The sequence below is a fragment of the Notamacropus eugenii genome, chromosome 3 (genome assembly GCF_028372415.1).
Source record: "Notamacropus eugenii isolate mMacEug1 chromosome 3, mMacEug1.pri_v2, whole genome shotgun sequence".
NCBI lineage: Eukaryota > Metazoa > Chordata > Mammalia > Diprotodontia > Macropodidae > Notamacropus > Notamacropus eugenii.
Window position 1 is genome coordinate 11,554,295 of NC_092874.1, and position 27,649 is coordinate 11,581,943.

Consider the following 27,649-nt stretch of genomic DNA (forward strand, 5'->3'; position numbering starts at 1 on the left):
CCCCAAACCACTCCCTCTCCAAGCAATGTCACAGCTGGCTTCTCTGTCAGACAGGCAAACTACAAGTCCAAAGATGGGCTCTCAGACCACAAATTGATTCATCTCATTATTTGCTTGTTCTGTTGAAACAAGACCCCATCCTAGTTGGTGTTCTTGCCTCCACACAGAGAGACCACAGCTGCAGTGAGCACAAAATTTTTAATTTCCCAACCCTTCTTTGTTGGCTCTGGGTGATTGTTCTACTAATGTCTGTGCAGGTTCAAACAGCCATAACTTGTGATGTGTCTTTCTTTTAGGCAAGTACTGGAAGTCAGTGGAGAGGTATTCAGGCTGTGATCTGACTGGCACTCAGGAGCAAGAGCGAGAGGAAACAGAGACTGTCTCTGCCCTGGCTTCCCTGTCTGTGGATGTGGACCAGTGCTTTTCTAAGGAAGACAACAGGTATGAATTGAGATCTGGAAGTGCCTTTCGGTCAGGTGGGTTGAGTCCCACACATTCTTGCTTTTAAATCTTGCAGGTGAATATCTTTCTACTTCCTCCCTCCCACCTGTAGACACCCTGACTTATTTTCTTCCATACCACTGAGACCACCAGCTCAGACAATGTGATGTCAAAGGTTCATTCTTTCTGTGCAGCACAGAGATAGAAAGATTGTACTCTGCCCCTGAAGAATTTGCTGAGTGTGGATGGATGAGTGCTAAGATCAAACTCAGGGAAAGACAACTAAGTATTGTAGAAAGTGCCACATGTGACTTTTTTGGGGCATTTCCATATTGCTTATAATATTGAAGTTTGATTTTTAGCTCCTAACACAATTAGCATCTTAGGAGTTCATGACTGTAGGAATGTCAAGGGAAGGAGAAGAGAATGGAAGGAAACTAGGACTAGTCTCTGGGTATAATTGTTCTGTGGAATGACTAAAATCTCAGAGGAAAATAGTCAATAGAACACTGAATGGGAAAAAGCATGCTTTCCTGAAAAAGAAGTCATATGAAGCCATATGAAGATGATATTGATTTAATTTTGATTTGCCAATGATTAAGTTTTTAAAGAAAATTCATAGTAAAAAGAAAGAGTGCCTAAATTAAAAAAATCAGGATATTTAATGTCATAGGCCTTTGTTTGTTGATACATTTGAAACAAATCATTGTTATTCTATGAATGGTGCCATGGATAGTATTTCTTTAAAATCTGGCTTCTATGACAGAAAAGAGTGCAAATTGGCAAATTCACAAACCTTCTATGATTAACTCAAATACCAAGAATCTTTTGTGTATGTCAAAGTCAGATAATGCTTCTTCAGGACCTTACAGATCTGTTGTCTCATCAGAGTGGTTACCACAGCCAGAAATGCTGGTCACAACTTGTTAGGAGTTTAGTAGGGTGTACTCTGAGTTTAGCTAGGTTGGTCCTTGAACAACGGACAAGCATCACTAGCCCTGTACTTGAGGTCTTTCCAGCTCCATCAAAATTCACAGATTGAGGCCTTGATCTTCCTGATGCATGACCTGTCATTCCCTACTTCTGTGCTTTTGATTGTGGGCATGGATACCTCCTGCACTTCTCACTTCCAACCCTAAATATCCCTATTTCTAAGCTCAACTAGTTTCCCTAGTGCATCATCATCAGCAGAGCATCAACCAAAGCATTCAGTAAATGCCTGCCACATTCTAGACCCTACAACAAAGACAGGCAAAAACATGACCTCTCTCCTCAAGGAGTTCACAATCTTATGTGCATACAAATTATATTTAGAATACCTGGAAAGTCATTCAGAGGGAACAAAATCACTATGTCTTAGTTACTGGTGTATAATATTACTTCCCCATCCCCAAGTAGGAAATAAGCGTCTTGAAAGCAAAAACAGTCTTAATTTTATCCCTGTATCTCCAATGCCAAGTCTGGTATTTGAAATGCTTGTGGAATTAAACCAAGCCTACCAGAGCTTGTGTGCCATTGGCATAGCCTTTGGGAACACAGGGTTGGGTAACGCTTCTGGAAAAGTCCAAGATCACACACTTATATTGAATGTAGAATGCAGTCTGTGCTCCTTGAGTTTCTCAGATTCCCATTAGTAACAAAACTTCTCCAAAAACAAAAATGCATCCCTTGAAAGCTTTTTTTTCTCTCAAGGATACACGAATCTGTTATATATATATATATATATATATATATACATACACACATACATACATACACAAACATATGTATCTATATTATATATATATATATATATATATATATATATATATATAAAAGGAAAAGAAAAGAAAAAATGTCTTTCTTCATCTTAGTTGTTCTTAGCTTTTTCAAGTTCAATAAACTCAACATCTTGTTCTGGTCAGGAAGTACATGAAAGACACAGGACGGGCATAAGCTTTTAGCAAGAGGTTTCATCACAATGCAGCCTTTTTTTTTCTGACCATAACCAGTTTCAAAGAGATTAGACTTACGATCAAATGCCTTGCATTAGCATATTGGAAGGCATCTCAGTATAGGCAGCTAGCCCATGAGAACAAATTTATTTTAGATGAAGTAACCCCCTGCTACTCCAAGCTTGGGGCTGAACCCAAATTTCGAATCCAAAGGCACTGTAATTATCCTTATGGCCAAATCCAGTGAGTTGTCTGTCATCCGAGGGCCGTAAAACTGAGTTAACCATAACATCTGCTAGAGCTGGAATTGAGGAGTTGTAATTTAGAACTCTATTAATATAGGGAAGGAAAGCCAAATCCAAGTTTGACTGAAATGCATTATAATTAATTCAGTACATTCAATTGCACAGCTTAAAACAATTAGTGATTACAAGACACATCAGCAGACGCAGGTAATCTAAAGCCTCAGTAGTATTTGGCAGTAATAGATTCTAGATTTCCTGGGTCAGTGGTTCAGTCAGCTAGAACTTACTAAGTTCCTAGTACTATGTGCCAGGGACCCATGCAGTATTGCTTGCTTATCACTAGGTTAATAGAAGTTTTTGCTGGTGAAGACTGGCTGTGTCATAAGTCAGGCTTCAGTGCCAAGTGGTTTCACATGGTCATCTGAAGGCAAAGGTGGTGGGGAATGCCCATACTACATGCCTATAGCATATATAATCTGCATTTAATAAATTCATTGTGTCTTACAATCCTCACATCAGGATCATTTGCATTCATTTGTTCTAGACCAAGGGAATGCAGTAGTGATGGCTACTTTTTTTAGGGATGGGGTTGGGGAGTAGAATAGGAAAAAATGACTGCTTGAAATTTTTTCTGTAAGCTCTCAAATTTTTTTTTTTCCTTACAAGAGAGGGAAAAGCACAAAATGACTTGTAAAAAGAGGTACTTCCATTTCAGTTGAACTATCTCCTCCATTCATCTCAAGAGGAGATTAGGGCCCTAAAAATAGGAAAGGGGAGGGTTGTAAGCTATTTGTCTCAGACCTACTGAGAAAGACATCAACTCTTTTCAAAGATCAGGATACTAGGATTTTCCATCCCCTGAAAACAAGACCCATCACTTTCAAAATTAGACAATGAAACAGAAAAAAAAAACCTGTATTTGGTTACAAATGTGGCATTTAAAAGTCTATGATATAATCTGAAAGATATAAAAATTAAAAAAAAAAACCAGTATGGATAGAGAAGAATAAAAGCTAGGCACTTTTTATAGGAAATACTCTCAAGTTATATTGGAGGATATATTGATGTTTGGAATGATTCATTTGGTACTCAGATTTTGGGTAAAATCATTCCTTTGTTGGCCAATACATATCAAAATCATTTTACCATTGGTGAATAAAGGATAGAATCCTACTGCCTAAAGCCTATTAGAAGTATTTTTGTCCATTTGAATTTTCTTTTGGGGAAGAAGAAGGGAAATGACAAGACCGTCAGTTTCCATTTTTATAGAAGGAGTTAGAAAGATAGACTATGAAAATGCTTATATGGTGAAGGGGCCATTTGGAAGTGAGGGAGAGTCATGAAAGAAATGACAGTTTAAGAATGTTATCAAGTAGTTATCAAGTAGTGAAGGAAAATGGGAAGGTAAATGAGGAAGGGTCCAGACAGGGCCAAGCAGTTCACAAAACTCACCCGCTAATCAACCAAAAATGCCACATTCCACACACATAACTCCCAACCTCTGAAAAGAAAACGTTGGGGTCCTAGAAAATCAAGCTGGGTGTCACCAACTTCCATCTATATAGCCAATTAAATAAAAGTGTCATGTCTTATAAGGTACATCTGCATGACCACTGTGTGCAAGCAGGCTAACAAATTCCCATTGGCTAATGGCAGCATAAACTTTACTAATTTGAGTTAAGCATGATTCCACCTTCTTCCCTGAAAAGTCCATGCTATATTAACGTTTACTCTTGGAAGTGAGGACACATGGCTCCAGAAAACCAAGGTGAGCTCTAAATTTCTGGAAATAAAGAATTAAGATGTTCCAATCCTAGGTTCCCTGACTTTCTTTGTACAAATCAAGCTGAGAACTCAGAAGGGCGCTGTCAGTTTGGTCTACTCTGGTTTAGAAATGTTGATTTCAGTGAGGATAATGCTTCACTTTTCTTATTGAATCAGGTAGATGGGTTTGACCACTAAGTGATACATTGATATTTACCATGAAAAAAAGTTTGCATTTCTGTAAAACAGGAATATCGGGGAAAATGTTATTCTAGATCCAGATAGATTATCATCAGAGGAAACTGCTGTGATCACGAATATGAAAGAAAAAAGAATGCTAGGGATGTTTCAACAGAACACAGAAAAAATGAGTGTGGGAGGTTTAAAAGGAGAAAAATGAGGCAGGAATCATGACCCTACCACTTGCTACTTTTATGATCTCAGGCAAGTCACATAACTTTATTTGGGCCTCAATTTCCTCATCTATAATGTGAAGAATTCACCTCTACATCACCAATATTCCTTCCAGCTGCAAACTGATAATCCTTTAAAAAGAATCCTACCTCTTCCTGTTCTGAATGGATATCCAGATGTCCTCATAAGATCCTGAGTTATTTGTTTTACATTCTAATTATCTCTTGTTTTCTATATCACCTCCATTTCCCAGACCTACCCTAACCCAGAAATCCATTCTTTATTATAATAAAAGAACAGAAGAGAGAGGGGGAATGAATGTAGTTCAGTATAACTCATCAATACATCAACCAGATCCATCAGTAAATTCAGTTTTCCACCTGCAAAATGCTATGACTCTGCAGATAAGAGTAGGAGGTGAGTGTGTGTGTGTCTGTGTGTGTGTGTGTGTGTGTGTGTGTGTGTGTGTGTGATGAGATGGGCTGTTTGTTATTATGATTATACAACATTCAAGTTTAGGTTTTCCCCTATCTTCACCATTACTGTCTTTGCATGTATTGTTTTCCTGGTTCTGCTTACTTCACTTCTTGTAAGTTCATATAACTGTCTCTGTCACTGTGTTTTTTTTTTATTTTTACCAATTCTTATAGCTCAGTAATATTCCATTGGATTCATGTACCACAAAATGTTTGATTTCCTGTCAACGAGCAAAAAGCAAATTCTAAAAACCATTAAGGGGATCATTGTTGAAAGTCTAGAAGGGAAGCCATTGATTACAAAGGTCCAGCATGGAGTCAACAAGTGTGGCTTGTGCCTGATTGACCTCATTTATGAAAAGATTTTTAAACTAGTATATGATGGAAATGCTGAAAATATAGCTTGTTTTGAATTTAGCTAGGGTTTTGATAAAGTATCTCATTTTCATGGGGAGATGGAGAGATATGGTTAAATAATAATAAATTCAGTTGCTTTCATAGCTAATTTGATGACTACATTCATAATGGTTCTTAAAAATTCATTGTCAGCTTGACAAGAAGTTCCCAGTGGTGTACCCCAGAAATCTGTGCTTGGCCCTGGCTACTTAGCTTTTTTAATTGCTTGGATAAGGGCCTACATGGTATGCTCATAAAAATTTGTTGGCACAAAGCTGGAAAGAACAGATGACCTAGTGAAAAATAGGCAAGATCCAAAAGGATCTTGCAAGACTTGGACATTAAGTTAAATCTAATAAGATGTCTCCAAGGATAAAAATAGTTAATTTTCAGAGGAAGAAACCCAAGCTCTCAGTAGGCATGAGAAAAAAGTTATCCAAATCACTAAGAATTAGATAAATTAAAATAAAAAAATCATTGAGAGGTTCCACCTCATACCTATCAGATTGGCTTAGTAGAAAAGAAAGGAAAATAACAAATTCTGGAGAAAGTATGGGGAAATATTCACACTAATACATTATTGGTGGGGCTGTGGACTACTCCAACAATTCTGTCAATTGGTTTATGTCCCCAAAGTTATAAAACTGTACATACCTTTGACCTAAACTAGTAGCAATCACCCCGAGACAAGCGACCTTGAAACACTTCAGAACCATGGTTAACACAATAACCAACCACAAAAGAGAGAAATTGAAGAATGCTACCATCTGCTGATAGGGAGATGATGCCCTTATAGAGTATCATGTTTTTATTTTTTGGCCAATCTGGGAATTCATTTTACTTGACTATACATATTTGTAACAGGGGTTTTATTTGTCTTTCTCAATGGAGGAGGAGGAAAGATGAGAGGGAGAAAATATGGCTCTGAAAGTAAAATAAAATTGAATTTTAAAAACTAATAAAATAAGATGAAATTAAATAGGAATAGATGTGTAAAGTTTTGAACTTGAGTATTAAAAGTAAACTTTGTATGTATAAGATGGTGAGGCAGGGAGAGACATAAGCTGTTTTGAAAAACAGTTGTGGCTTAGTAGACTTCAATTTCAATATGATAACATGGGGTTGTGACTTCGGGAGAGAGTGGAGGACAGAAGGGTCTGGTGGACTAGGGTTCATGGGCTCATGAGGAGTCAGACATGACTGGAAGACTGAAGCAGAATAACAGTAACAATAAAGAAAAACTCTGACTAGCTGGAGAGTGTTCAGAAAAGGACCCTCAGAATGGGGAGGGGTTGGAGTTCATGACATATGAGGATCAAATGAAAAATCTGGGTATATTTAACACAGAGAAAAGAAGTCTCAAAGAAAAGGAGAGAAGCAAACATTTATTAAGGGTTATTACATGCTGGGCAATGTGCTAAGCATCCTAGAATGCTATCTCATTGGATCCTCCCAAAAACTCTGGGACAGAAACACTTTTATATCCCCTATTTTACAGATAAGAAAACTGATAAAGACAAACACATTGCCCTGGGACACACATCTTATAAGTGTCTGAGGTCCATTTGAATTTGGGTTTTCCTGTCTCCAAATCCAGTGATCTATCACACTGTGTTTCAGAGTGACATGTTAGCTGTCTTCAAATCTGTAAATGGGACTTATTTGGACCCAGGAGGCAGAATCAGCTATCATAGGCAGAAATAGCAAAGAAGTCCCTTTAGGCTAAATATCATGAAAAAATTATGAATGAGAGCAGTGCCAAAGTGAGGTGATCAGTCTGGAGAGCCAGTGGATTTGCTTTCCTTTGAAGTCTTCAAACAGAGGCGAGTTGGCTACTTTGAGACCCAAAAAATGCTAAAATATAGGAGGGATTCCTTTCATGGGTTGGATTTATTGGCTAATGAGATCTCTTCTGTTTTCAAATTTTGTTGTTTTTCAATTCATGATCCACTTTATTTCCAAATGGTTGATATTACAAAGACTGCTATTACAAATTCTTTGTTGCATATGGCACCTTTCTTTATTTCACTTTTCTTAGAGTATATAACTAAGATTGGTATCTCTGGACCAAAATATATAGACATTTTAGTCATTTTCTTAACACCATTCCATCATTCAAGCATAATACTTGAAGTAAATTGCATCAACAACATATTTGTGTGCTTGTGTTTCCTCAAGCTCTCCAGCATGAACTGGTCCCATCCTTGCTAATTTGATATGTAAAATATCAGCATTTTTATGATTTGGATTTTATTATGATTATTGATTTGGAGCAATCTGTCATGTGTTTGTTCATATGTTGGTATCATATGTGTCCTATTCATTAGTCATTTAAAATTCTTCTTTGAAAAGTATTCATATCTTTGTGCCAATTATCCTTTGGGGAATGACTTCTGCTTTGAATCATAGATGATCCCAGCTTTTGTTGTAATTAAAATGAATTATGATGATAAGATTCTTATTTGATTTCAATAAACAAGCATTTCTTAGGCTCCTACTGTGGCCCAGTCCTTGTTGTAGGCAATGGGCATATCAAGACAAGAGTCAAAAAATCTCGTGCCTCAAGAAGCTTCCATTCTAACTGATGTATTAATAACCATAAATGATTATCCTCTTTATGTTTCTGTGAGGATATAATAATTGTTATTAAGAACAAACATAGTTAAAGTTCCTAGGGGGAAAACAGGGTTACAAACAGAGTCCGTTATATCTATCAGAACTGAGCATTGTGTTCTATAGAGAATATCAAGATTCATGATTTGTTTGGCCCTTCCATCACTGCAAAACTATATTTTTCTAACCCAATGAAAGCCACGATGAAAATGTCATGTGCTTTTCTATGCAGTGTTGACATATCCCTGGGATATATTTAAAGGACAGTGAGCCTTATGACAACATATGAGCAGTGAAAATCTCATTCCAGCTCTCATCTTCTTCAATTCACTCTGAATGATTCACACGATTTGAGAGTTCTCCTTTCTACTCTCTCCCCACCCCCTGCCTGAGTGTTTTCAGACTGTTTTGTTTTCTCATGTATGTGGATGGACATAAAGTGTTTTGGGGATGAAGCTGGCACCAACAAAGATGCCATGTTTTTAATGAAACTGTAAGGTTCTGTGATCATTACTTCAGTCATAGTGTGGTAGATTGGCTCAGGAACCAGGGAGATCTCAGTTTGAATCCAAGATCTAACACTCAGCATCTGTGTGATCTTAGGCAAATCTCTTTACCTCTATGTTCATGCCCCTTATCCAAAAAATAGGGATAATAACATTTATGGTATCTGTCTCCAAAAGCAGTTGTTCTGTTCAAATGATATAATTGTTGTAAAGCATTCTGTGAACATTAAACATAATATAAATATCAGTTATTTATTATTATTATCATTATTTATATCCAACAAATAATCATCAGAAATTATTATTCGGCATATACTGGAGTTATAGTCAATATCATATTTAGTTTCCAACTCTCTTTATTCCCTGTCCCTCCTTTTGTTCCTTTAATATTATTTATTTTTATTAGCCATCTTCTTCTTTTCCTCTTTTTTATTTCCATTAGGCGATCCATGTTATGTTACAATGCCTGTTCCATCGCTAATTCTTGATTCCCAGGGACTAGCAATGGAACTCAAACAGGATGAAAATGAAGCACTTGCCTTCATGGCTCTGAACTCATCTCTGATGCACTTTATGCCAAGGTTTTAGATTAGCATAGGAAACCCTGCTCGTAAGACCCAGAAGAGTAAAAACAACCACAAGAGTTCCAGATCTATTCTCTTAGAATCTTACTATATATGCTCAAAGAGATGAAACAAAGAAAAACATGAAGCCAAGTGGGAGGGAAAACCACGTAACTACTACCACCATCTCATTTGAAGACATGTGACCATTGTCTTCTACATCCTATCACACACTATAACATGAACCTCATGAAAGATAAACAGGCTTTACAGTGGACCACCAGCACCAAATGCATATAAGATCTTGCTTACATTACTTACTTCTATGATGCACATGAAACCTCCAGAGGTCATCTCCCATGTATGGCCCTGGCTGTATTCCTCACCTCCATACCCCTTGCTAATACTATATTTCTTTACTTTTCAAATGTTCTTTTTTATAAACTAGCATTCTTAATATTAAGGGACCAAGAAATCTCCGACTATACAATGCTAATTTAAGTTTTTTGTTTTTTTTTAAAGATCAACAGGTTGGTTTGATCTTCAAAACATGAACTTTTTGTATACAATTTAATGTAATCTATGTAATCTATCCCCAGCCTCCCTTTACAGACATATTTTATACCAGTCATTCTATACTTCCAACAGAATGAAATCTTGTTCACTATTCCCTGTGTTCCTTTACACAGAATGTACATTATATTTCACACTACCACAATTCATTATTATAAGCATTTTTCCAGGTTCAACCCAAGTCTCCATCTCCTCCATAAGACCTCTTCTCACTCTACTGAAGCATTATTACTCCTCCTTGATTTGATTTTGTTCTCTTTGTACTAAACTTTTGATTTTATTGGCGTATAAAGCTTCCAGTATTATACTTGTCTATCAGTGTGTTTAAGGCACAAACTTAAAGAGTTCACAGACCTATCAGAGGCAGTACTTGAATCTGGGGTTTATTGACTCCAAGGCTGACCTCTATCTACTAAGTCATGATATAAGATTTATTTGCTATGTACTTTGTATAATACAGATCAACTGCGCAAGGTATTAGAGGATGCTGGGTAAGCTCCAGACACTTCAAGAATATCCTTTGTTTGAGATCTCCATGGAGGCAGGCTGAAAATCAGAAGCATATTAAAGAGCTGGATTCCCCTGCATGTCTTCAGTTCCAAAAGTCTTTCTCTCTGACCTACCTTAAGTATCTCTCACCAAAGAAACTCTGATTCCCACCAAGTCTTCCACAAATGTATTTGACCTCAAGCTTCAATCAGGAACTTCATTTCCATTCATAAAGGGCACAAAGAATTAGGCATGTCTCTTTCCCCTCTGACTTGGGTAGAAGCTAGGTTAGGTTCATATCTATATCAGTAAGCACCCGAACTTATACAGGGGAACTTCTATGACAGGTGCTTTGATCTGCTTTCCTAAAAGGAAAGGCAACTTTTGAGGGGTTAGCAATCACTTTAATCAAGCACATGTATCATTCACTTAATTCAGGGGAAAAAGTCAGCACCCTGAACTTCAGAAAATACAGAGAAATCAAAAATCAACAGACAGCACTTCCAAACTGTCTGACATAAGCAATACATATATCATAAATCAACAGATAGGTCCAACTCTCTGACCATAGTTGCCAGAGAGGGAAGCACCAACATCTGAGTTTTCAAAGCCAGGTGACTCCTTAGCAGCTTCCCAGAGTCTTTTCTGGCACACAAAGCTTCTTCCAAAAGTTAAGCCCCAAAGTAAAACCTCATCCTCAGAGTATTTATACCTTTTGTAGAGCCAGAGCCTCATTAACAAAAGGTATGGACCTTCCTACAAAGCCTCCCTTATCAAACTCCCCTTAATGGGCAGGCCCATTAATGGGTGGGGAAGATCTTTAATCATGTTAATAATACGAATACATATACAGTTTCTAGTTAAAGAAACTGTTGTTTCTGAACTTTACCCAGTAAAGACTCTTGGTTGATAAAGGCAAGATTCAATCAGAGGCACTTGATGATACTAAAACAAAGACAGCAAAAGATCCTCCTTTGCTTGCCTTTACAATCCACCCTTTCAGGATCCTTGGCCTTACAATCTAAATGACCATGGACCCTTGAACAAATAGAGGCATTAAATTTCTTGATTATACTAAAACAAAAACAGTAAAAGATCTCATTTTACTTGCCATATCAATATCTAACTTATCTGTGTACATGGGATTCTAGAATCATGGATTTAGATCTGGAAGGAATATTAAAGTCTCTTCTAGAGACTGACTCTAATATAATCCCTTTGATTTATAACGTGGAAAATGAGACTCACAGAGGCAAAAGGAAATTGTATATTAATTGACAACAACAACAGTTCTAGAATTGTTTAGCAGAAATGCATAGGATAATAGGTTAAGAGCTGAAAAGACCTGCTAGGCTCTAGTTATCTAGTCCAAACTCCTCACTTTATACATGAAGAAATTGAGGTCCAAAGAAGTAAAGGGAATTACCAAAGGTCGTAAAGGTCATATTACCTAAATCAAGAACAAAAACCCAGTTCTTTTTACTTAAATTCTATTTCACTTTCTATTATGGAAGAAGACACCACTGAGAGAACTGAAGGAAATACAGCAGTGTGGGTAAAGAGCAAGAAATACACAGCCAAGGGAGCCAGTCAACCTCATTGGGTATTAAGAGCTTATGAGCATTTGGGGAGGGAAGAGAAAAGACAGAATGAGAAGAAATGTTGGGAAACCTTGAAACATGTAATCAGGACTGGAAATTATGAAAAGTCCAAGAACTTTGGAATGGCAACATAGGAAAGATTGAGTGACTCTGTTGAGTTATGGAAACTTTTAAACAATTCCCCTTTTACTCTCTTAAGGTGGTCATTGTTGAGAGTGAAATAAATAGTGATAATGATGCTACAGAGTGCTAAGGGTCAAAGAAGAAAAGGATTATTTTAAGGGGATTTGGAAACCTTATGGTACTAGGCAAATGTGTGTGTGGGGGTTTGTTTGTTTTCAATATAACACTTAGAGGTTTACAAAATAGTTTCCTCACAAGAGTCCTTTGAGGTAGATATCACTCATCCCATTTGCAGAGGAGGAAATTCTCTAAGTGTCATAGAGACAGCTAACAAGTGTAATGATTGTCCTCCAAACCCTATTTTCTTTCAGCTACAAGTCTTGTATTTTTCTGCTCAGGAAATCAAGAGACTAGTATTGTGTTTGAGCTCTCAGCACATTGTTGTATTGTCATGGGTTTGTGCCTGTGGCCAATATTGGCATTCTCTCATGCTAAAATGACTTTTTCAGTATGCCTCATCCAGTGCCCAAAACTACCCTACTGCCACCTTTCTCCTTAGCAACAAATGCTATAGCGTGAGTAGGGGGTAGAGAAATCTGATTCATTCTTCATAGGGTAACTCCCAGATTAAGAATCCCTAAGGCTTCAAAGATTCTGTCTGAAATATCCAACTTTTCCCTTCCCCAAATCTCCAAAAAAAGTGTCTGATACAGACTGATTGCATCCAGAGAAGAAAATGGGGAAAGTTAAAGGAAGAACTGGGGTAGGGAGCAGTGTGGGGATGTAACTGTGTCAGGCCTAAAATTAATGGAACTGAAATCCAGATGGGGTCAATTCTATTTCTCCAGAAGATAATTAGATCAAATAGCCTAATTAGGTCAGGTTGATGAACACTAGAATCCCAATTTTGGAGAGTCTGAGGTAGCTTTATACATCCTAGCTCTAGAGATATGCCAGCAACAAAGGAAGATAAGTCAGAAAGTGAGTGATGAGGGATATAATGGAAAGGGGGTTTAAATAACAAAGATTCCAACTCAATTAAAGACCCAGTGAAATACAGATAAATCAAGATGGAGTATCCTAAAACTAGAAGGAAGGATAAGCACTAAATCCTCAGATAGTTTACAAAGCTTTCTTAACAAATAAAAAAAATAGAAGAAAGGTAATCTTTGGAACAAAGTATTGACTTACAATTCAAATGGCCAAAGTAAATTTTTAAATCACTTAATCAATTAGCCTTTATTAAGCAGCTACTATGTGCCAAGCACTGGGCTAGCCACTGGAAACATAAATTTAGAAAATAATAAGCCTACTATGTGACAGGTACTGTGCTAAGCACTCTGTAGATATTATCTCATTCAATTCTTACAATGACCCTGTGAGGGAGGTATTTTTATTATCCTCATTTTATGCTTGATTTAAATGAGGCAAACAACATCATATGCAATGCCTGATGTCACATAGCTAGTAAATGTCTGAGGTCAAATTTGAATTCAGGTCTTCCAGTTCCAGTGCACTGTGTTACATAACTGCCTAAAATAAAATGATTCTTATTCTTGAGAATTCTCTCCAGGGACACAAAATGTACATATATAAATATATACATTTAATATACATGAACTAACTAAGTATAAGATAGTTAGGCTGAGAAGGCACTGGTAGCTGGCAGTAGGGTAGGGATCAAGATAGCCTTCTTTTAGAAAATGGTATTTGCTAAATACCTTTACTTATTTAAATTCTTTGAGGTGGAGGTGAGAATAGAATGCCTTCAACAAATGAGGGAAGTGACAGCACAAAGGCAAAATATATGAAATGAAGTTTGATGTGTGAGAAAGAGAACTGAGGTTTGATCAGGAATAAAGAGCAGTAGGACAAGATGAAAGATATGAAAACAGAGGACAACATCCTTTCAAATTGATGAATTTTTGGTCAAGATTGGGAAGTGAAGAAAGTGAATAAAAGCCAGGAGTAATGGCTTGAGAACTTCTTTCACTTTCATGAATACCAGTTCATCCTCATTTTATCCAGTGCCATACAATATCCCTGTAAGGTGGGTAGAATTATTATCCTCATTTTATGTATTTGGAAACTGAGGCTTTGAGGTAAACTGCTTCCTGACTCCACACTTCATGCTTTATCCACCATGCCGTCTAGCTGCCTCCATGAGATCTGTAATCTCATCCATGTGGGCATTCCCAACAATAACAAAAGCCTCCTCTTAGTCATTCCTTGCTGTCCTTATTCCTCCATAAGTTTACCACATTCATGATTCCACATTTGTAATGAGTTGTAGCCCGCTCACATCTGCCATTTTCTTTGCAAACGCCCATGAAAACAAGAAGAAAAGAAACAAGACCTTATATAATTCACAATTCCCAATGCAAAAGGCTACTTATTTAGAAAATGTGCTTCTGATTTTCCTATAGTATAAGCTCTGATTCCACTTGTAAGAGACAGTTTTAAAAAGATGGATGCTCAATAAAATACTATTCATTAAAAATGTCTTTGGACTCCAGTTCTTACTGGAGTCTTACTTCTCTGACTATGCTTAGTAATCTTAACTCATCTATTTTCTAAAATTCTGTATGCAGTATTTATGGAACTTCTAAATAAGGATATATAATTTCCTCATTCTATTAAAAAAGCACCTGTGGAAAATTTATGCAAGAAAATATGGGGAAAATATGTTCACTAAAACCACTCACTAGTGGTGGCATCTAAGTCCTTTTGAGGCTCCGATAACCTCCTGTGTCATCATAAGCTTTGTAGCTCAGAGGGACCTTGGAGAGCATGTGCTCCCTCTCAGTCTAGCTCCATCTGACCTTTACAGATATTACCCATTGCTCCCCTTCATATCTTCCAGTGAAACAAGCCTCTTTACCGTTCTCTATACACATTACATTTCCCATCTTTGCACATGCATGTGCAAAATTCCATGCCTGGTATTCAGTTGCTTTTCATCTCTACCTCTTAGAATCCCCAACTTCCTCATAGAATCCTTTTGGGCACCACCTTTTCCCATTTCCCTTCTTAAATGTCCATCCCCTACCAAAACCCCTGATTTTGAAGCTACATTGTATTTATTTTGTCCATACATTGTATCCATTTGCATGCATACATGCTTCCTCCAATAAAAATCATCTCCATAGGGGTTAAGATGGTTTCACGTTGGTCTTCATTTTATCAATACCTAGCAAAACAGTAGTAGAATGAAGAAGGCTTAAAATAAATGCTTACTGATTAATTGATTAGTAGTTCGATGTTCTCATTTTTCCAGATGAAGAAATGAAGTTTCAGAGAGTTTTATTGATTACCCCAATGTCACACAGGCAAGGCCATAACATCATATGTCTATATATTTAGAGATAATATAGTCCACCCCCCTAATTTAACAGGGGCTAGGGAAAACAGGCTCAGAAAAGTCAAGAAATGTATCCAAGGTCACATAATTAGTAAAGGAAAGAGCTGAGATACAAAGCCAAAATTTTGGACTGTGCTATATATTTTTTAAAACAACAAGGTCTTTGATATCTATTTTTTTATATCTACCTTTTTTATGTCTATATCCATACATGTATATGTATATGTATATGTATGCATATGTGTGTGTGTGTATGTGTGGTCTTCTTTAAAAGAAATAGCATGGAACACTGGAAAGTATGCTGAAGTTTGAATCAAAAGACATGAGTTCAAATTCCATTTTTTTTGATTCACTAGCTATATGATAATGAGCAACACATGTAACCTGTCTTGACTTCAGTTTCTTCATCTATAAAAGAGAGGATAACACTCAGATGACCTCTGAGGTCCCTTCCTCCTCTAAATATATGTGTCAGATTCTATGATCCATAAAAAGCTGACCATTAGTACTGCCAATAACGTTTATTTCATTTGAAGTGACAATTTTCTAATTAAAAAATTTCCAAGCCGTAAAGTTGCCACTGTGATTTGGGGTATGTTCCAAACCTCAATTTTTTAAAAAAGAAAATGTGCAAAATAGATTGAACAGAACGTGTAAGCTGGGCTAAAAGGCTGAACAGTAGTTTCATCTGAATAAGGGACTGTGTGTTTGTAGCTATGTGTGTGGGCATGTGTGTGTGAGAGAGTTCATGCATACATGTGTGTTTCCTCATTTTTTTTCCTTTTTCTGTGCACATGTCAGCATTTAAGTTTATCAGGGGAATGCATGCGTAACATTTTTAAGGAAGCATCTGTGGAGGCCTGGAGAAAGTTGCTTCTCTTTGCCCCAGTTTCTACATCTCTCACAAAGTAGTCTTTGAAGCCCTTCCCCCACACACACCCTGTCCCTCCACTAAACCATTAGTATGTGAAAGTCAGATCTTGGGTTGAAAATCTGAAGCAGTTGGGTTTGGTTTTATCCAAGTGACTGAGCCCCGAGAAGATACCTAATAACACTAGAGAAGCACCAGAGATGATTTCTGGTCCAAACCCTGGGTGCTTTGCAATAATTCGCTAATCAAATTCAGAATTTGGTTTGAAGGGCCACAGGCAGTCCGCCAACCCAGTTATGAACAAACAGAAGCAGAAAGGTCTCCTGTGAGGAACCCCCACTCCCAGACTGGGTGAGCTGCTCTGATCTTTGGAATCTACTGCCCCAGAAAGCCTTGTGAATGAATGTCTCTCAAGTAGGATAATATCATTACTTTTTTCATTAACATCTTCGACTCTGCAAGCTAGAAACCGTGAGCTTCTCTGAAGTGAGAGTTCTAAAAGATTCTGACATGTTTTAATAGAAACAGGAATGTTTGCCGTGATTGTCGGGATCTAGAATGTTTTTCCACTTGACATGTGTTTATACTTCCTAGGAAAGAAACTCTATTTATGGATAGCGGAATTGCCCAAATAAACATCAGAGAGAGCTGAAAAATCAGTTTTGATTATGCATGAAAATCTACCATGTCATTGTGTACTCCTCGGCCCTCTTCTGATTGCCTGTTTATTTTTACAGACCTGCTGGCGAGCCCATGGATGAAGATCCAGCCCTGTGAAGTGCCAAGTTCCCCCTGCCCCGGTATTTCCTGTGTGTGACATCATTGTGTATCTCCCCACCCCCCACCCCCAACCAAGCACCCTCAGACATGTCTTGTCTGCCGCCTGGGTGGCATGGATCGAATGGAACATAAACACTGGGCACAGAGCACACACAGCAGCTTCACTTGTCCTCTGGATGGACTTGAAAGGGTCTGAAAGACTCCTTCAATGTAACCACTCTGATTCTAAAGTTACAGCAAAGAAACTGGGGAGGGATGGCCTCCAACATGTGGGCTCTGAATGTGCTATGTGACCCACTGGCAGACAAGAAATTGGCCCTGGGCTAGCCCGCACCCTCAGCACTATCCACCCTGTAGGGATGGTGATAGCAAGGGCGATCCGAGGGAAAGCCCTAACAATATTCTTTCAGACATGTTGAATTGGTTTCGATGGGCTAATTTTTTTCACATGGTTTTAAATTGTGTACAGGATTTGTTTTCAGCTCTGAGCAAACAAGATAACTTATTGTACCTTTGTTTTTACACCCTCTCAAATTCTAGCGAGTGAGAGGTCAAAATTGAAAAGAAATGAGATGAGGGCATTTTTACCCTGAAAGCAAGTGCTACCTCCTTCAAAATTCAGATCCCCAAGGCAACGGTTCTGCGGCAGGGCAAAATTTGGAACTCTCTCTTTTGATCAGGCATGAAAATGAATTTTTTTTCTTTGAGAATGCGATCTCTGTTTCACTCACATCCCACTTGAGACTCTCACATATGGGAGGACTGTGGTTTCCTTGGTGGTTAGAAGTCTCTTCCTTTTTTTAAGAATCCTTCTCCTCATTCTTTGAATGACAGTCGTCTTGAGCCTCAGGTCCACAGGGACTCACATTTGCTTTGAAAACAGAATAAGTTTTCTAAGATGTCCATATTTTGTCCCGAAAGTTTTGCTGAGGTTACGTATTTAAGGATGCTTGAGTTTTCCCCACGAGCACCTCTGTGGCTCAGGTATTTCTTGGCACCCAATAAGTTGGGTTACATTTATAGTTGAAGCTAATTACTGGGTTCATTTATGCTATTTTCACATGTGAGAACCCACAGGTTGAGCATCGTTGATGAAACTTGGGAGAATTTAGACGAGTATTGTTTTGAAACTTGAAACGTGTTACTTAAGAAATAGCATTAGCTACTTGATTTCATGTTGGTTAGTATTAACTGAGAGCTGTGCCTTTAACCAGTAAGGGATTCTTAACCTTTCCACATGGTACCTTATGGTCAAAAGATTTAAAGAATAAAAGAAAATTTATTTTCTGAGTTTAAAATCAACTCATATTGTGATATGGAGGTTTTTTTTTCTTCCAGTTTTCTATTTTCATGTGCAGCTCAATCACCTAAAACATCAGAGGTAAAAATATTACCATCCAGGATTCTTCTTACAGTATTTAATACCTGACATTTTTTTGGAAACCGCTTGGTGTTCATTTTCTAATATATTTTCCTAACTCAAAGGATATATTAAAGCAATAAGTGAAGATTGTCATGCTTTTATTCAGAAATCTAAAAGGAACCTTAATTTAAACAAGGTTTGAGCGAAGGCCATGCTCTGAAAGATATGCAGAAATGTGGTTTGAGTTAGAGAGGGCTCAAACCTGTAAATCAAAGATGAAAGGTTTCACTCAAAGAGAATTATATAACTCTCTTTTGTTATAGTCAGCCCCTATTTTTCATGTGCTGCTTTTTTTTTAGGATTACTATTTTAATTTTAAAGACTTTTATTACATATACAAAAACTGCCGGTTACTTGGTTTAACATCTTAGAAATCTGAGACACCCTTTGAAATGGGTAATCTGAAAGGGAAGGTAGGTAAAAAATGGACTTATGTTTTAGGAAGGGAAAGGTTAATATCAATTCATCAGGTTGATTACATTTTTTGTAAATTTTCTCCCAAGTTTTCATGGAAAATTCATGACACCCCTGTTGTTCATTAGTTGCAACTGGTTCAAGAAATGCATTTTTTAAAGAGACTCAGGCAGTGAGGCCTGTGACTTAAAAAGATATTTTTCTTCTTATGTTGTTTCGCAATTTTACACAATATTTTAATTAGAAACATAACTGTATTGCTTTAAAATTCACTTGAAAATGCAAAATCTTTGTGTGTTCTTCTCTGTCCCAACCAGGCCTTGTATTTTTTTAAGGAGATGGAGAAGAAACAAGTATTGGCAACCTCCTGTAAATTAACTGACGTTTGTGGATTGCTGCTGCATTACTGTATATTGGCAAATCCAAGCCTCAGCCATCCAACTCATGGTGCATTCATAGATGAATCATCCATTTGCCTTGAGACGGCGCATGCATTGGCTCAGAGTTGGGGTCTGTGCAAGTCAGGGACAAGCAGAGAAACTCTGCAAAGGATTAATCGTGGCTGAATGTGTTTCTGATCCCAGAACACCACTGTGTTTTAATTACGCCATTAGAGGAACGGTTGCCCCGAGGGATGGAATAGAGGCTTTTGGAGAATATCAACACTTGTGAAACACACCAGACATGGTGGAGAGGTCTTCACGCAATCATATCTTCGTTATCATTACTAATAGTTTCCCAAAGGAGCCTGCTCAGAATCTTCTGTCTACATATAAACTTGATTCCTCTTGTTTTTATCAATGATCTGCCTCATTCTGATGGACTGTGCTTGACAAATGCAGGAAAATGCCTATGAGCACGCGCACGCACACACACATATACACACACATATTGTAACATGCCCACACTGGGAACAAAGAATGAAGACTTATAAATCAGCAGAGAGGAGTTAGAAGATAAAGTCCTTAATTTATTAAAATTAAAAGACACACTAAAGTGCTCAGATAATGAGAACAAGAAGAGAAGGTCTCCTGTTATCAAATACTTATACAAAGCCAAGTTTTCCAGAAATGCCAGGCCTTTTCAATATGAATATCACCTTGTTGGGCGTAGTACAGACAAATAAACGTATTTGATGGAAACATTGTGAATGCTTCTTTGTTCACAATGGAGATTGTGTATACGTGTGAGTGTGAATTTTGAATGATACGGATCTTGCAAAGAGGAGAAAAAACAATTTCAGATGAGAGAATGAGGCCATGCACTAAGCCATAGGCCCAGAGAATACAGATTTAGAGCTAAAAGAGACCTTAGAAGTTATGTAGTCTAACCCACCTTCCATCTTTTTAGAGTGAGAAACTGAGGCCCAGAGGTCAAGGCATATGTACAAGTCACAGAGATCAGAAGATGTGGAGTCAAGATCCCACCCTAGGCTGCTGACACCAAGTGAAGATGAGCTGCTGCTGTTTCACCTGGCAGATTTTTGTAAAGAATTACAGGTCACACTTTGAATACTCAGGAGCTGAAATCAAGCTCTCACTTTTTTCTCTATTCCACCCACATTTTCCTTCACTTCTCTGTCATGTCTAAGGCAGGATGAACTTTGGATTTTATCTTCACATCATCCAGAGCCTGGAAACTACAGGGGATTTGGGGAACTGAAAAAATGCTTCCTGGTTGAATGAATGGACTTGAAATGAGGATGCCTTCAGACACAAAGAGCTCTGGGACACATGGAAGACATGTTCTTGTTGGATCCTACTAACCACCTCCCTAAGAGTGTGACTTTGCTTGCTTTCCAGAAGTCAATCATAAAGGCTTGTAAATTGACTTGGTCTTATTATAGATCCATATGGAACTAAAAGCAAGAATTCTCACAGGAAAAAATCCTCCCAGGCTGAATTTCTCTTAACCAGTCCTCTAGTACCTGTGGCTTATCTGGCATTGGCATTTAAAAATTTTTTTAAAAAATCATCCATTTCTTGTTGATTTCCCTTTGAAAGTTTCCACTCAAATTGTTATTGTTTGAGCAACATTAGATTTCTAACAGCCTCAAATAAGATAACCCAAAAGGTAATTAGGAGGAAGGGAATTCTCTCCAAGGTCAGAAGCCAGCCTTCCGCAGAGTGCCTCATCATCCCAGAAATCAGCATTTCTCTTGCATTCCTCTGCTGCCTAAAGAATGAAATCACTTAGACCTGCAAATAATGTGGGTGAAAAAAGGGGGAAGCAAGGGGAGGAACACACCTGTTGAATAGTTTTCATAAAGAAGGTATTTTCATATCCCAAAGAAATGGAAACCAGATGACCTGCCCTATCTATTTGAGAAATGAAGGGTTCTCCTTGCTGTCATCATTATCGTTAGGTCCTCATCATCAGATGACGACGGAGCTCCCCTAGGGGACAATAACCCCTGTGGAAGGGACCATGCTGGTTTCCATCAGACTTTCTGAACAATGGTATTGTCTCCACCATTGTCTTCACCTTTTCTTGGATTATAATAAAATCAATTGATGGAGTGCAGAGCCCTGTGCTAGATGCTGGGAATAAGAAGACAAAAATGAAATAGTCCCTGCCCTCAAGAAGCTTATTTATCTTCCATTGACCATAATTGCTCATCAAACTGGAATGAATTAAAAAATACCAAAATGCAGCTCCTGCCAGACAAGAGTTTACAGTTTTAGTTACCAGATGTCAAGCTGAAGGAGGGCACTGTGATCCCTTGTGAGAGACAGGATGAGAACAGTCAAAGGACAGAGACTGGATTTTATTGAGATGGAGAGATCTCAAATGTGGACTCCCTTTACCGGTATAAGACAGTATATCCTTGGGAATTTATAGTCTTAAAGAATTGATTAGAGTCCTGAGAAGTAAAGTGGGAATTATTCTGACACCAATTTATTAATATCTAATTGTATAAGAGGTTTTGCACTGCAAAGTATAAAAAAGAAAGACTTGAACTCACCATTCTAGAAGCTAAAAATTTATGGTGTGCATACTACATCAATGGATGCCTATGTACACGACAAACAACTTAGAATATTAATAAATATGCAAATAGAAGGGGAGCTAGCATGACATTTAGAACAAGGGTCTATAGATTGTTATTCAGTGCATAAATAAAGAAGAGTAGAAACTTACAGCAAGGGGAATTTTATTTTAAATGAGACCGCAGATGAATCCGCAGAATAAACGTAAATATATGTGTGGAAAAGAGAGAGAGAGAGAGACACACACACACACACACACACACACACACACAGAGAGAGAGAGAGAGAGAGAGAAAGAGAGAGAGAGAGAGAGAGAGAGAGACAGAGACAGAGACACAGAGACAGAGAGACAGAGAGACAGAGACAGAGACAGAGAGACAGAGAGAGAGATAGAGACAGAGAGAGACAGAGAGACAGAGACAGAGACAGAGAGAGACAGAGACAGAGACAGAGAGAGAGACAGAGAGACAGAGACAGAGAGAGAGAGACAGAGACAGAGAGACAGAGACAGAGAGACAGAGACAGAGAGAGAGGGAGGGAGGGAGGGAGGGAGGGAGGGAGAGAGAGAGAGAGAGAGAGAGAGAGAGAGAGAGAGAGAGAGAGAGAGAGAGAGAGAGAGAGAGAGACAGGGAAAGACAGGGAGAGACAGACTGACAAAGAGGCAGATAGACAGAGACAGAGACAGCATGACATAATGATAAGCAGTCTCAAAGCTAGGAAGATGAAGTTCTTTCTTTGACATCAATGGTTGTGTATCCCTAAGCAAAACATTTAATTTTTGGTGCTCTGGCCAATTTTCTAAGACTATTAGTTCTGAAGAAAGTAACAACTTTTATTAGTGGAAGGATTTTTATTACCTGAGAGTATCCTGTGTAAGGTAAATCACAGACCCTATCCTCTATCTTAAAGGGCAAAGCTATTCTTATTACTATCATAATAGCATGGTGCCTGCCACATAATAGGCACTTAAAAAATGTTTGTTGACAAATTGTCATGACTTAAGTCTCTAGACCAGGTTTGTCAACCTGCTGCCAATGGGCCTTCTAGCTCAGCAGCCCAGTTAGAGTGTCTTCTCTCTCTCTCTTTCTGTTCACTCTCTGTTTCTGTAATGAAGTTGTTGTGTTATCCTTGGCACACCACTGGATTGGATCTTGACTGGCTTGGCTACCTACAGTAATGACCTGTTCTTGAGAGTTGCTGAGAAAAATAGGCATTTCTAAGACTTTTATGAAAACTCTGCCGCCATGAGCTTGTCCCGGATGTACAGAATTAGTCTGGAATCAAGGATCGATACAAATACAATCAAATGAATACTGCTGAACACACTTCTGGATTATTATTCTTGTTTGTGATATATTTTTTATCTGCAAGCCTCCACTGGAAAATCCACTGGTGTGCTCCCAAACATTGCTGAGAATTGGTATTTAGTCTGTAGAGAACTGTCGAGTTCATCCTCTCCTAGGTTATTTTTTAAAAAATTCTTTTTGTCCTGGATTTTGTATCATCATTTGACTCCACTGTTGTCCTAGTGCGAATAAAAGCAATCTGAAATGAAACTATTGCTCTACTCCATTTGTTTTTTTAAATTTTATTTCATTCTGAACTTAAGAAATAAAATATGTCCATAATATATTGAAAAAGATGATTTCACATGAAACTTCAAATCGATTATGTACAATTTGCTATTTCTTTTAAATACATAATACAGTTATCCTGTAACTTTCTTTTTCCCCTTTTTCATCCTTCTCTCTGTCTCTCTTTCTCTCTCTTTCTGTGTCTCTCTTTCTGTATGTGTCTCGCTGTGTGTCTTGCATACATATATATGTATATATGTGTGTTTGTATATATATATAACATACATATCACATGTATATAATATACATATTATATATCCACATTCTATACATCTATTAGTTCTTACTCTGGATGAGGTAGCATCTTCCTTCATAGGTCTTTTGTTGTTAATTTAGGTATTTATAATCACAATGACCTTGTCACTCAAATTGTTCTTAAAACAGTATTACTGTTTCTGTATACACCATTTTCTTGGTTCTGCTCATTTTGTTCTTCATTATCTTAACTAATTCTTTCCATGTTTTTAAAGATCATCAGTTCATCCTTTCTTATAGTGCAGTCATATTCCATCACAATCATATACTGCAACTTGGTTAGCCATTCCCCAATCAAAATTCACCCATTAGGGAATGAGTGAACAAGTTCTACTCTATCAGTATCTCCCCCACAATGCTAAACCCTGCAACTGCTTAATATATCCTCATTAAATGAATGGAAAGAGTGTTTATGACAGTAGCACAGTTTTTCTCATCAACAGAAACAAGAGCCCATACAAGGGCAGCTAGGTGGTACAGTGATAGAGTGCTTGTCCTGGAGACAGGAAGACCCAAGTTCAAATTTGACTTCAGACACTAGCTGTGTGAGCCTGGACCACTTAATATCTATTTGTCTCAGTTTCTTCAACTGTAAAATGGGGATAATAGTAGTAATTCCTCCAAGTGCTGTTATGTGAGGATTAAATACTTTTTAAGTGCTTAACACAGTTCCTTGTATATAGGAGGCATTCTATAAATGCTAGGCATTCTATTCATTTATAAAATTCCATTCTATACATTAATACATGAATCTATAAAGGATCTGTGATTTCTTTAGTGTGGAGAATTCGTCCACCCCATCTTCATCAACATAGCTCCCAATTCAATGATGACATATTAGATAAATCCTAGGTAATGACTGGAAGCACAGAAAGTTGGGTTCTGTCCAGGGGTACCCAAGATTAATGCTGACACTTACCAGCTTTGTTACCCTGGGCAACTCTGACATTCTAGGATGCAATTCTTTACAATGGCTATGTGGTTAGCAGTCTCCCCTAGAAACACAGATATTCACTGGTAGGAGTGCTGCTTTTAAGTATGTGGACTTTGGGTGGTCATACAGATGGAGCATTTGTTTGTTGCATGGTTCTCTAGAAAATCATTCCCAATTTTAAAGTTGCATCCCACACGCTCAGTGATCTTATTAGTTTTCACCTTGAAAATTCAAAGTGTGTGTTAAACTGAGTTAAGTCAAGTCAACAAGCATTTATTAATGGCTGCTTTGTGTCAGTCACCATGTAAGGGGTTAGAAATACAAAGAAAGGCAGGAAAATAGAAACCTACTTAGAAACTTCCAACACTTGACAAGTCTAAGCAAGCTAAAAACCACTTAGACCTGAGGCTGACCTTTGGGCCCCCATCATATTTCCAGTTTACTTTGATTTAGACAATATTTCTATCCTCTTCTATGACTAACTAAAGCCATTGTCCATTAGAAATTATACTTTTCAATGGAGGAACTCTGTAGGATAAGAAGAGATGTAAACTTCATGAAATAGAATGTGTGAGTCTGAGTGTCTGTTCACAATTTATCATAGCTCTTTGGAATAGATTGAAGGCAAATGAAGAAGGAAGAAGAGAATGTAGGAATGAGCAGATAGAGAGCCAGTCATTTGGAGAAGGCAAGAGAAAACAAGGGGAAAATGCAAGTGTTCCCCTGATAACCTCATAGATTCACAAGTTCATAAAGGATTGAGATGATCTAGTCTGATTTATACTTTAATGAGAAACTCATCTACAAAATACCCAACCATTGGAAATCCAACTTTTGTATGAAGATCTTTTGGTATTAGAGAGGGACCCATAACTTTCCAAGGCAGCCTATTCCATAGTCTTTCAGCTCTATTTGTTAGGAAATATTGCCTTTCCTCAAAGTTATGTTTTTCCCCTTGTAACTTCAATTCATTGCTCTTGGATCTATCTTTGGGAACCAAGAAGGACAAGGATGTATAATTTTCTATTTAACAATCCTTCAGCTCTTTTAAGGGAATATATGTGTCACACCAGCTCCTTCAACAAATAATCATATGAAATCAGCATAAGGTCTTTCATCTTCCTCATTGCTCTTCCATGGACATTTTCCAGATTAACAATGTTTGTCCTCAAGTATAACACCTAGAACTGAACACAAAACTAAAGCTATGATATAACCACAGCACCCTATAGAGGAATTATTATTCACTTGGTCCTCTTTCTCTTTCTCCCTTACTCCCTTTCCTCTTACTCCCTTATACAGCCCAAGATTAAATTAGCTGAGCCCCTCACAGCACTAGCACATAGCAGGTGCTTAATAGATATTATTGACTATTTGACCACTATACTCCACAGGTGACTCATATTGAGTTGGAAGTCAACTGACCCCACGACCCCCTACCCTTAGATCTACTATTTAGCCATATCACTATCTTGTGCTTGTGAAGTTATTTTTATTCCAATTTTAAGAGATTGCATTTATTTGCATTTTATTTCATCTTATGACATTCAGCTCATGTGTTGACCTGACAAGACCTTCTGGGATCCTGATCCTGACAACTAGTAAGTTAACTAACCCTCCCAGCCCTATACCATCTAGAAATTTAAAAAATATGTTATTTATGCTTTTACCAAAGACATTTATAAAAAAATGTCAAGGAGCCAGAGACCTCCTTTGAACTCCTTGGCATAAAACCATTAAATGCTAGGGACTGGGTCTGTCCATTCAACTATTTCCAAACTCACTCAATTGTATGATTATCTTTAGCCCATATTTCTTTATCATTTCCCCAAGATTTTCAAGGGAAACTTAACTAGGATTTAATTAAGCTACATTATTGGCATTTTGGTGGTTTTATTTTAGATTTATGCAGTTAGTAGACAGCAGTGCTGGCCATGGTATCTATTGCTCAAGGATCTTCAGCAATGTCATTTCATCTTTTGGGCAAACACTTCATATATTTGACTTTTAAAATCATTTCAATCCCTTCCCAATCAGCTTCCAAATAATCATTTCAGCTGGACTTGGCATTATTTCCTCTCTTCCCCCCATCCACTCAATTCTCTAGTCTGGCTGCCTTATTTAATATTCCCCAAACAAAACATTTTATCATCTGCCTCTAGACCTTTGTAGAGGTTGATCCCAGCACCTAGGATCCTCTTCCTTATCAGTTCTACATCTTAAAATCGTAGGCTTTCTTTAATTCTTTGTTGAAGGACTTCTGGGGGAGAGACCAAAATGAGGAAGCACTGTACCCAAACTCTCTCAATATTCTCCTGCAAGCAACTTTAAAATCATGTCTAAAGTTGAATTTTGGAGCAGCAAAGTCAAATAAAGATCAAAGTGAGATGTCTTCCAGCCCAAGACAATTAGTATATTTAAAAAAAAGAGGTCTGTGATATTGGGGTGGGGGCTGATCTAGAAACCGCATGGCAACAACACCTGTGGAGGTCATGGCAGTAAGAGAATCAACTTTGGGAGCTCTCAACGAAGAGATACTCAGAGGATCAGGCAACTAGTCAGAAAAAAAATTAAGGGGCCTTTTATGCTAGCAATGGGAATGGGGCCAGGCACAAGTTCATTGCCTGTATCTATTTGTGAGTCACAGGTCCAGAGTCTTATGGTTGGAGGGAATCAGGGGCACTGAGGAGAAATAATACATTCTTCCCAAGGGAGCAGGGACTATGAGGAGTAGTAGTGCATTCATTACAAGGAAGAAGGAGCCCTGAGGATCAGTATCACCTTTCTATCACAGGACAGCAAAATCCCTGAGCAATATCCCATGCTGTTGAAGGGGATCTGGGGTCCTT

General features: G+C 37.9%; 1 protein-coding gene across 16 annotated transcripts in view; it reads left to right on the plus strand.

Annotated features, from left to right (window-relative positions):
- HDAC9 (histone deacetylase 9) overlaps positions 1–23,533 on the plus strand; it is an 885,788-nt gene extending 862,255 nt beyond the window's left edge. For 15 of the 16 annotated variants that reach the window (XM_072650844.1, XM_072650846.1, XM_072650845.1 and 12 more), the window contains 3 exons: positions 297–441; positions 17,108–17,170; positions 19,305–23,533. In XM_072650844.1, the coding sequence (XP_072506945.1) occupies positions 297–441; positions 17,108–17,147 (185 nt within the window). In that variant the 3' untranslated portion in view covers positions 17,148–17,170; positions 19,305–23,533. Of the gene's footprint in view, positions 1–296; positions 442–17,107; positions 17,180–19,304 lie in introns of all 16 variants that reach the window. The other variant, XM_072650841.1, reaches the window with a different exon arrangement.
- The last annotated feature ends 4,116 nt before the right edge of the window (positions 23,534–27,649 follow it).